We start from the raw sequence: 12,422 nt of genomic DNA on the forward strand, positions 1-12,422 counted from the left end.
CGCGCGCGCGCGCGCGCGCATGAGATAATATAAAACGTTGCGACTCACGATTTCCCACATGAGTCTACTTGACAGCGCGCTTCGAATTACAAGCGAAATTCCAAGAACTTCCCGATGTACCCGCAAAACCTCAACTAGAAACGTGTCGTCGCGGTTGTCGGATAACGTTGCACGCCGCAGTGCTCGATGTATGTATGTATGTATGTATACATACATACGTACATGTGTCGAACGTTGTCGCAAAGCTTGCGCGTGCGCGTTTGTTTCCACGCTCGAGCGCAATGCGCGATTCTGAAGGTAAAAAATTTGCGAAACGTTTAATTTGGCGGCACGATGTCGCGCGCAAACGAGAGAGGATGACGTCGCCGACGGCATCGGGGCGCGCGCGTTGCGCCGCAACCTTCCGATAAGAGGAAACAAAAAGCGGGACATCGCGCACGCCGTTGCATTACCGCGATGCAATCAATTTCCGCCGCGTGCTCTCGAGTCGATCGCGCGCGTGTTCGCGCAAGGATTACATGATAGATAACAATCGATCTCTTATCGGGCAATCGCGACAGACCGTGCTGTTTAACAGGATGGAATAAAAAGGACAACCCGCTGATAACCGGAGATTTTTGTTTTTAGCGACGAGTAACGCTCCACCGTGATTGTTGTCACGATTATTATTGCAAATAAAATATGTGCTTCGTATATGTTACGTTATTTCCAAAACTGCCGTGCTCTTTGATCATTTATGCGTGCGATACGTTTGGACAGTAATTACTTTTCTGAATAACGACAATTGAAACATTTTTTTGACTATTACCGTCATGTTTTTTTGTCATTTCAAAGAAAGTACGTCAAAACTGTCTACTTAGAGTACATACCTTTGATTAATAGACTTTAAATTAATGATGAAGATTTCGTCCATGTAAGAAGATACAAACAAAAAACTCTACTAGCGTGAGCCGCTGAAAGGTCCGCAATATAAATTGCCAAATTTTGGCCGCGTCATTGAAAACATACGTATACGCTTCATTACGCGAGCACCGACGTCTCGGAAGACGTTTTCGTTTCGCAACATTACGCTTTTGTCCGCTGTAAATCGTGATATTAAATGAAACGCCATTTAAACCACACCTTTGTTTACGATCGCTCCCCCGCATGCGTTGTTCCGCCGTATCGTATCCGGTAGTCGATCTCCGCACAGATCGGCCGGATTGCCACGTAAATGCCACGGACGTATCTGACGATCTCGATCGTGCTGGATCACTCTTGGCGCAGCGTCATGAAAGACGGAGGCTAAATCACTGCGGTCCGTTAGTCTCGATCGTGGACGTTTATGTGAGCCCGTACGATCGGCGTGGCACGCACACGAGCGCGTCTCCATTCGATCTCTCACACCTCACGTACAACGAGAGATTCTGTTTGATACTTATACCGGGTGACGTGTAAGACTTCTCCGCATAGTTGATCTTCATCGTATCTTGTACAAACACAAACTCCATACGTGCACGTAAAACTAATATTTATTATCTAAATTATTCTAAATTCTTTATATATTAAAAAAATGTATTAAATAAAATAATATGTGTTTACAATAAATGCTTGAGTTTCCATTTTATATGTTAATTCTCCTAATTATAATTTACATTTATCAAAAAAGTATCGCAATGTGACAATCGGTAATTAAAAATGATTACTCGGACATTTTTGCGTAAAAACGCGGAAAAGAAATTTCCATATCACCGTATGTACGTGACTGTACAAACACCGGCTGTGTTTTACCAATCCATTCCGTGAGTGTCACTTTGACCGACACGTTGCGCGCGGCCGCAGATTTAATACCGCGGCGAGAGAGGCTCCCGAAAAATGCATCCTTTAATCGCGGCGTGCAATCTTGCGGGAGATTGCTGTACGGTCCCGCGACGTGAGATATTATTATATACAATGTGGTCGCGCGCGATTGCGAAGGGAACACCGTGGCGGATGTAAATTAGCCTCATTCCTCGCGAAATTAATTCCGAGGCCGCGGCAATCGAGTACGTCGCGATTTGACACGGGTGAAAAATTCCAGATTGATTTCTTGTCGTGTAATATTTGGCATATGCGCTCGCGAATAAGGAGATATCGTACGTGTATCGTTAAAAAAACGCTGCCGCGATCGACAACCGCGCGCGGAACCACCTTCGGAACCGCTCGCCGGATAGATTCCGTTTATACGACCTCTATTACACCCTCCCTCCCCTTTCCCCCAACGCTAATTGCTATTACAGCAAGGCGTTGCATAAGCGTAATTATCGCATTCATGAGCAACGCTCCGTTCTTGGGCGAATTGCGCACGCGCACGCGATCTTTCGACCGTCGTGGGGTCTACGAACTTCTAGCAGGCACCTCCAGCCGTTAGCTTGTCATCATGACAGTTGTTCAAGAATTGTTAATTTCAAGCCTCCATCTGCGGCTCCTGCTATGGTAACCTGATACATTCAGCTTCGACTGATATCATTACTCTCTCTCGGTGAAGATGATGCGAGAACAGGTGGTAGTTAAGCTAACGGTGTTTCAGGTTAACGTTAAAATTTCGCGAACTACGCGGCCTTATTTGTAACAAAGCCAACTTAGGTTGGCTCGGTCGCTATTCTAATTAGAATAGTCGGATCGGCGGAGCGGAGCGATCGATCTCGATACAATTGTCTGGAGGCAAATATCCGAGACTAATCGAACTGTGTCATCGGATGACATGACGTGTGTGCGGGCACGATCCGTACGATCTAGTTCTTCAAGGATGCAAGTGTTCCACCAGGCAGCGCGCAACGATACGCGTATTAATTATCGTGTATAATAACACGTTGTTGTGTTGCAACACGGCGTGTACAATTCGCGAGCGAGCAGATAAAATGAATCGTGTTTCCACTTTGATTTAAGAGAAACACACACCTTAATATAAAAAAAAAAAAAAAAAACATCACGAAAGATCGCGCGGTTATTTTTTCTTGAAAATAGTTAGGTATTTCTTACGTAAAAGAACGTCTTGAAACATTTACACGAAATGAATCGGAATGACGACGTTTGACGTCTCAATCTAAATATGAGATGACTTGCACGTGTTTCTTATTAATTACATATCTCCGTCTGCTCCGATATCTTTAATGAGGAAATTGATTTTTTTTTTTTTATTTCAGGGCGCGCGGTTCCGAGACACCTCGCAACAAATTCATAAACAATGGCAAGCCGATCCGTCAAGGGCATTTCCGACCGTCGGCAGCGTCACCGCGAGTTCGCCCTCCCCTGCGTCGGGAGAGCTCTCCACTCCAAATTCCACCCCCAGCCCCAGCCCTAGTCCGACTAATCAACAAGTCACGGTGAGTGTCTGTTATATTAGTCAAATTATATAACACAAACACACTAGTATATAATTTTATTTCAATATTTAATCCACACAATATCTCTCTTAATTTCTAAAAAACAAAAAAATAATTTATTGCGATTATAACACTTCAATCGTGTGTACATCATACGCTTATGGCAATATTTGCATTGTCTGCGTGTGCGCACAGAGAGAAACGCAAAAGTTTCTAGAAGTTGTAAAAGTTTTAAATTGGACCGGAATCTCTCCCCTTTGTTTTTCGTAAATATCTTTTCCAATTCCGCGCACGCTCATTGTGAGATCACAAGATACTTTGCACACTGCGGCTTGGATCCTGCGGTGTCTCACAATGTCCCACGCAAAGGTAACGAGAAACAATTTCTTCCAACGCGCGAAATGTTGAGCTGCAAGTTGCACGGCGAGATTTAGAACGACGACATTTTCCTCGAAAGGCCAATAAAGTTTTATCTCGCGAAACGCCACGAAAGCTCCGATATATCTTTCCCGCAGTGCGAGCGCGGATGTCACATAAGTGCACTGAGCCGGTCCCTGTGAATCTCTCCGGGATACATCAACCGCCATTCGAGGTTTTGTCGTCCATGTAGGTCAGGGGTGCCGAAGCACTGCTGTGCACTCGCGACATATATAATACATACATGCACGACGCGCGCATATACGCACGAACACGTGCGTCGTTCAAGTATTCAATATCCGAACCGCGCGATTTCGGACAACGACGTGCGGGGCACAACTGTAAAATATTTTTCGTTATTTCTCGGAAATCTGTTTTCATATATTTTATGTTCGCTTGCTAAATTTCCAACAACGTTCTCGCAAAATTTCTATTTATTCTAACAACATTTGCAATTTTCTTTTTCTCTCAGGAAATTTATATTTTATATTTTGTAATCTTACAAATTTGTTCTACACATAGCTTTTTCGTACTCTCAAAATTAATATCTCATATAGATGTAAATTTCGTACTGTGTGCGTTTCATTGTGAACTAGCATAATCGAAAAGACTGCAAAGCTGCTGTATTTTTCGAAAAAACTAGCGGTTGCCGTACGGCTTGGCGTATTGAGCTTTTGCTCTTCTAGCACACGTTGGTCTACGTCACTACAGTTGCGTCACTGCACGAGACACGTGTCGAGGCGCATACTGGCCTGCAAATCAGCATTGTTCTCGCGAGACTATCGGTATGCAAGCCGTATATCCAATTGAACCGGTCGAACAGACGAAGGGGTGGATTTACCCCTCGCGGCATCGGTGCCATTGTACTCAGCGCCGTGTGCTGTTCCGTAGGGTCTGATTCTGGGTCAGCGTGGTTTAATGAGAAACTATCGGGCTTTATATGTATATATATATATATATATATATATATACATATATATACATATGTGTGTGTGTGTGTGTGTGTATATATATACATAGTGTATATATATGCGGCCACCGCGTACTCGTTGTGCAAACCTCGCACACAAATTGAATTCCTTCTGGCGACGCAAATTTGTCTTTTATGGAATTAACTCTCGCCCGTCGCCTCGACGAGAGAATGTTTGACGTGATGTTCGGGAATTAAGGTCGCCTCCCTGCCGCGCGACTGGCAGATGAAGATCTCTTCCTGGTCGCGCGGCTGTTGAGGAAACGGGCCGAGACAGCGAATACGTAATTGCAAAATTAGTGTCGGTGTTTGTTACGGCGAAACGGGATTAGAATTTGTTTTCGCGGCAATGTGATTTCTGTCTTTCTGAGATTTCTGAGGCTTCGTGTTTGCCGTGGATGTTCGTTAAGGAAATTAAACTGAAGAGATCAAAGTGAGAAAAGCGCGCAATTATGATTATGTTGAACAATTTCTCGTTTAAGATGAAAAAATTTGTCGAAATACCGCAATTACAAAAATTATCACATCACAGCTGCTGCTTTACAACGATTTTATAATATCGCGGTGATGTGATAAGCTTGTTTATTCACGTCGTTTTATTCAAAGACGCAACAAACTGCGAAAAAAAATAATGAAAAAGTGCCATTTCCGTTCAAAGTCAAGTTGAAATTCCAGAGATCATGTCTTGCTTTGATTACATTTCGGTATAGATAAAAGTCGCGACTTGTTTGTATCGTTCCACATTTTGTGTCGCAATATCACACGCTAATCTTGTTTTTATGATTTCGCGAGCACTGAAAGGTCACGTATGATATAACCGACTAAATCGATACAGTGACATCAACTATTCGGTCGTGTATTAGTCAGAAACGCGATGAAATCTCTCGTGTTTTATACCGCCGACCTAATTAGGTAATTATAACCGTGGATTACGCATTATCGCGGTCAGCATACTCGAAGCGGATATGATGCATTATGATACATCTCTGGCAAAGTCATCGCGGTCAAAATAAAATCAGGATAAATGGAAAATATTTGCTAGGTTTTCTCGGAAGTGGAACAACAAGAAGATCCGGAAATAAATATAAGAGAAAAAAAATTACATACAAAAAATTAAAAAAAATATTTAATTAAAACAAAAATTGGTTTTCATACTATATTGACGACTTTCGTTTAAATAATTTGAATGATACAATTTATATGTTCTAAAATTCAATACAATTCTATTTAATTAATCAATAACAATTTTTAATTCAATTGTGTGTGTGTGTGTGTGCGCGAGTTATTTGTCTGTTAAAAAAAAAGATGTGCAACGCGCAATTGAATTTAATATAAATTAAATTATCGAGAGCGCGGCTCAACGATGCTTGCGATTGACATTTGACATCGTTAACACACTTCGAGCACATCGATTAAAGACCGACATCGATATTGACATCCTCTTCGGGAAATTCCTCGTTTACGTAATAGGAGCCGCAGACAAAAAAAAAAAAGAACTGTTGTTCCGATGCTTATTTTAACGGATGACTGAGCAGGGCAACACTTCGGCAATCTTCTACCGATAACGAACGGGCTTACGGTGCCGTATATCTCATAATATGTAATTACTTTAATAATAGTAATTTTTGTTAAAATCTGGGCCAAAATGGAAAGCGACATATAACCAATTTCAGATTCAGAAAAAAATGCAAAGACAAGTCGATGCCGATGAATATAGTTGGTATTAGACGATGACGACGGCTGTACGTGATACGGCGACATTTTTTCACGAAACTGAGCTACGACCGCAGCCGCTGTCGATTATTGCTAATTGATGTCGCCATGTTATTACGTCATGCGGATACGTGGTTTTTTACGCGCTGACGAATCGGCAACGTTGCTCATTAAATCGAAGTGTAGTCCGGTTTATTGTACAAACCTTCGTTAGCACCGCACTTCGTTACGCGCTCACAGAGTTCTCTACATTTATTAAAACTTCTTTATTTTATTTGCAGCGCAAGTCGAGTCGTTAAAGTCGTGAATTATGGCTGGTTCGTTCTTTCGCAAATGTAACTGCATCCTCGCGCAGTTATCCTAAGCCCGGCGACGACTCGTCGCGGTACTAACTAACGTGCTACACCCGCGTAGAGAAAACGGGCGAGCGCGCATTATCTCTACTATAAATAGTAGTACCGTATACCATGCGCGTAATTTACCAGACGTCATAATCGCGGCCGCGCGTACCGATTACACCGCGAGTGACTGATAGTGCGGACACGAGCGAAAGTCGCTCCCTTCGCTGAAAGACTAGAACGACCACCAGACCCCTAGACCAGATTACCCGCGATATGCACAAGATAAGTCACTAACCCGCTCGTAAACAAACCGCCTTAGGTGAGGTTCGTATGGTCGGTCGTAGGGCTTCCACAACGACGACGACGACGACGACGACGACTACGACGACGACGACGACTACGACGACGACGACGACGTCGTCGATGGCGCCGTGTACACCGTAACGTGATTAATCCGCAATGCTTTTTACTAGCGCGGAAAATACTCGACGGCGAGTTAATTAGCCACGGAGTCCCGCGGTGAATGCGGATCGAGAAATGACGAGTATATAATACGCCTTTCGATAATTAACGTCTCAATCGACGGATCTCATCGCAATTACACTAGCGCCGAATAAGTCGCGACACATTTCCGTGTAGCGGCGATGTAACTCCGCGATAACTGCAACGAGCGCTCGTGCTGCGCTCGTAAAAGTCACCGGCTTGCCGGAATAATGGGGCGACGTTTTAACGCGACCGACCGGCTCGCTCGCGACGGTCGGTCGCGTCGATTTTTACCACCGGATATTTAAAATATCGTCGTATTTTGTGATTTATGTCTTCCAACGCTGTCGGAAGTTATTCGGCGTCGCAAATGTTATAACGATATAATAAAAATTCTCTCACGAGCGCGAAAATTTGTAATTTGAAACACACGTACATACGCGAGATTGAATTTTAACCGTTTCACATGTCGGATTATTTTCAATACCGTCCATTATAGATTCAAGTGTTTACGCATGTAAACGCGCATATTGAATTTGTGCTTTATATTCTCTATCTCTCTCTTTATTACATATTATAATTGAATATAAACAACGTGTCAAGGATTAAAACAGCGACGGATTATTTTAACGCGATCGATATATAGTTCGTGCACTTCAACGATGCGAATATTAAATGCCCTGACGATTAATCTCGTCTCTTGCGTAGCTCGACGCTAATTTTCCATCCGCTTTAACTAAAGTTCCATTAAGGTCACTCCCGCCCTTCGTTCTCGCTCCTTACGGCACGTACTCGCCAAAAAGGGTTTAAGGTTAAGAGGGTCGAGCGCATAAAAAAAAAAAAGAAGAAAGTGCAGCGAATCCTTGAGAATCCTGCAGCTGCCAGTCATCATTGGCGCAAGAAATGTTGTACGCGTGTTTCACGTCCGATCGTTTGGACGAAAGGTCGGGAAATAGGATCGTAGGTTGTTAGACCATTGACAGGATACAACGCGGTAATGACGCAGCTGGATACGCATTTGCTTGTTACCGTGCGCGTTTTTTCTCGAGTTTTTTGCCAATTTGTTAATTTTTGCATTTCATATGCAAAAATAATTTCTGCGCAGCGTGTACCGCGGCTCTACATATTCATGCTAGGTGTCATGAATTTGCATATAGACAAAACGCAAAAAATCTTTGCGGTGTTGTACGAGAGAATTCCACCGACTGGAGCAGTACTTTCATTTTATTTTTTACAAATAATCGAAAAATTATTGCGAACGTATTTCCACCGTTTCTTTTTCAATGTGAGATAACACAGAAAATTAGAACCGACGTTCTTTGATTTTTTTGTAATAAAAAATTTTATTCAATTGCTGAACTCTTGCAAAAAAGTTTTAGTTATATTTTTGTTTCTGTAATTGAATAGAATTAACATGCAGAGAATACAATTTTTAATCAAATCCGGCGTGAGTTTTCTCATTCATTTAAGTATAATATTTGATCATCAGGGATGTTTTTGTTTTCATTATCCGCAAAACTTTTCAAAACTTTCGTAACGATTTAATTTAATTTCACAGCAGGAAGTGACAATGTGTGATATAAATTTCCTGTTTAATTGTGATCGAACATTGTGCTACCGTGTATTGCGGCTTGCGTCATGTACGAGTTTTATCTGATTGTACATTTCCAGTGTACAAAATGTTCAAGCTAAATTCGTATAAACATTCGTTACTGTGAATTGTTAAACAACACATAATTTGCTCGACTCGCGTGCGTTGCGCCGGCTTTGCGATAACGACTCTGAATAAATATTGAATCGTAACAGATGCATATTTTATCGGTGTTGTGAAGTTATACGAGATATATAATCCGTGGAATTATATTGCACACATATGTATAATTTTGCAGCAACTACAATACAATTTTATTACTTTAATATTTCTAACTTTAATATTTTTTACGCAAAATCAAAAGTTCATTACATATTATTTATCTCCTAAATAAAAATATATGTTTGTAAAACTTAATAATTTGATTATCATATATTTGTTTTGTGAATATTACACTACATTTCTGCAATGCACAGTTCTGGCGGAGCTAATCAGTTCGAGTTTGTGGAAAATAGCAAAATGCGTGAAAGAGAGAGAGATAGAGAAAGTGAGGTTTGGCAAACTCGAAATTACTAACGCGACTGATATTTTCCAACTCTCGTGTTTTCCATTTGAGAGAGTGCAGTACCAGTCGACGACAAGAGTCTCTACCATCTGCTACGCACGCGTAAACTCCACCGATTTATTTACGGTATCCGGGAAGGGGTTACATCGTGTTCCTGGATTTGATCTTCTCTCTAACACAAGAGAGAAATGCACTTTATGCGCGCAGGCACCAGACGCGCTGTTTGGCACGTGCCGTTTATCGGTAGTACGACTTCTGTTAAAATTAGACACGTGTCTGCGTAGATTGAAGCGTGTCATAAACACAGAGCTAATTTTCTCTTTTTTTTTTTTATATTAATAAAGTATGTTTTCAAAGTTAATAGCATGTCGTAACATAGGTATCTTGTTCTGACGGGAAAGTTTTTCTTGCAGTCTCTCCGTTAAACATATGAGTCAAGTTTTGAATTCCGTGTTTGGTAACATGGGCTGAAAACACGCGGTAGGAATCCCGATGCACCTCATCCGTCCTGACAAATTGGAAATGAACCCCGCTGACACGCCAGATGCGTTCGCGGTAGCGAGCGTGTTAAACAGATTTATTAGTCAGGCGAAATAAAATCCGCTCGACATTGGTCAATATGAGAAACTACGAATTTTTCGCACAAAAATGTTAATTCGAAAGCGCGAATTGAGTTTTTTCCAAACTATCTCCGGAAGATAAAAATAGAAGGGAATGTCGAGTGTAGAATACTCTGGACGACGACACGTCGCAGGCCGCATAATGCATAAACGCGATTTATTCTAGAAGCGCACACTCGACTTTCATAGTTGCCGGCAACCGTGTCAGTTTATGTGACCAAGAGAAAGAGAGAGAGAAGTGAAAAGAGAGGTTTTCCTCTGAGTTCTGCACCGTTTATCAAAGTTTGCATTTTTCTCGTACACCCGTACCAAAACTCATCCTCTCGCTCGGACGATTTGTCATAGCTCTATATTGTTACGTTAGATACACGCAACCTCGATTGCACCGATCTTTTTTATTTCTTTGCAATTTTTTTCTCTTTGTTTTTCTTGTTTTTCTCTTCGTACGGTTTTTTAGTATATAGATATAGAATATTATACATAATAGTAGTCACATAACCGAGATCAGTGACTCCGCCGTAGTCACGCGACCGAAGTCAGTGACCCCGCCGCGGCAGCGCGCCCGAGGTCAGTGACCCCGCCAAGGCCGCGCGGCCGAGGTCAGTGACCCCCCCCCCCACCAAGGCCGTGCGGCCGAGGTCAATGACCCCGCCAAGGCCGCGCGGCCGAGGTCAGTGCCCCGTCAAGGCCGCGCGGCCGAGGTCAGTGACCCCGTCAAGGCCGCGCGCCCGAGGTCAGTGACCCCGTCAAGACCGCGCGGCCGAGGTCAGTGACCCCCCAAGGCGAGATCAGTGACCTTACTGTAGTATGTATATAATACATATAATACACTATAAAGTATAATATTATAAATATATAATAAATTATATGTATAATACATATTATGTAATGTTTTATATAATATAAATTACGTATACGATTTATATATAATATAAGTCACGTTACTTTAGTCACGTTTTTAATTTTCTCCATGTATTTCTCGACGAACTGTCAAAATCGCTTTTCTGTTATTATTTACTCTCTCGATCTTACCGATTCGATTCGACTCGACTCGACTCGATCAACCAACTAATCTGGCAACGCGGAAAAGAGGCAACAATAGATGCAATTGATTCGACTCCGAAACGCGCACTTCGCGGTACACATGGATTTTTTTATATAGGAGGAATCTTATTATTATTATTATTGCTCTTTTATTTTATGTACGATCTAACAAAACAATATATCTTTCGCATATGTATATTTTAGTGTTTATAAATAATTCAATTTTGGAAGAACATTTTACAAATCAATCATTTCGAGTGTTTTTTCGTCTACAATCATGAAAGTTTGCAAGAGTACACGCGGCTATCGACCGTCTTCATTTCTCGAGTCTTCGCCATCTATTCTCACCTCGTCTTTTACCGATTGCACGGTACTTCGATGGAGCGATTCGATGCATCGAAGGGTTGGCTGGCGCGCCGCTCTAAGTGCATCGAAATTTATGAACTGTCTTGCTGCAGCCGGTCCGCCGAGGAGCCTTCGATGCCGCTGAAGGATTAATGCTCCTGCTTCTCGCCAGGATTTTATGTCGGAAGCATGAAAAATGTTCCGCCCGCTTTGCTCACCGGTACCACACAGCCGCCACCGCCGCGTGTCCGCCCCCACATTAACGCTTTTGCGCTTTCCGGTTGCCTCTTCCAGCCGGCGCACGTCGAAGCGGCAACCTTCGGCCGCGAGTGAACGGCTTTAATTGGTTTCGCGAGAGCAATGCGTGAACGCGCGCACCAACACGCGCGCACGACGAAATTGCTTTCGCGTCTGCATTTGCATCCCGAAATTCGATGCGATTTCTCACCCGACGCGACGCGGCGGGCCGTCGTATTTAAACTGGCACCGGGGTCGTCACCGAGCGATAGAAGCCAGCGGGAGCTGCGAATAAAATAGTTGGCTAATTAGCGACTAAACAGTTGGTGATTGCGAGATTAATGGCCCTCGCTGAACGTTGTAGCGCGCTCGTGTGATGTTTTGCGCGCACTAACGCTACTGAAAATCGTGCGAGGAAAATGTTCGTAAGAATTTCAACGTCGAAAAAAGTAGCTTTTTCACGTAACACACCGTAAAAAAATTTAACGCGATAAATATTTTGTTTGGAGAACAAAAGTTAAGTAAATCTTTTTCTTTTGCGTATTTTATTTCACACCCACGATCGTCGTTTTGTCTGAGGATAATGAAACGGGTTCGTTAAAAAGTCGTCGCCCACGCATCGATTACCGAGTTGTGTATATGAAATCGAGGGGAAAGGGAGAAACAAGAATTTATCGTGCCAGAGTCGCCCGGCGGCTACGTAAAAAATGATGCCGCGGACCGCCCACCGGGACGATCTATCGATCGCGAAT

At 42.7% G+C, this 12,422-nt stretch overlaps 1 protein-coding gene across 9 annotated transcripts in view; it reads left to right on the forward strand.

Moving 5' to 3' along the window:
* Positions 1-12,422, forward strand: part of LOC109851967 (tensin-1) — a 162,613-nt gene that overhangs the window by 88,129 nt on the left and 62,062 nt on the right. For 7 of the 9 annotated variants that reach the window (XM_020422621.1, XM_020422648.1, XM_020422714.1 and 4 more), the window contains one exon: positions 3,165-3,344. The exons of the other annotated variants lie outside the window; for them this stretch is intronic. In XM_020422621.1, the coding sequence (XP_020278210.1) occupies positions 3,165-3,344 (180 nt within the window). The remainder of the gene's footprint in view (positions 1-3,164; positions 3,345-12,422) is intronic. 9 annotated transcript variants of the gene reach the window in all.

This window comes from Pseudomyrmex gracilis, unplaced genomic scaffold, assembly GCF_002006095.1.
Source record: "Pseudomyrmex gracilis isolate BER0280 unplaced genomic scaffold, ASM200609v1 scaffold_1, whole genome shotgun sequence".
In the NCBI taxonomy this organism is placed as follows: Eukaryota; Metazoa; Arthropoda; class Insecta; order Hymenoptera; family Formicidae; genus Pseudomyrmex; species Pseudomyrmex gracilis.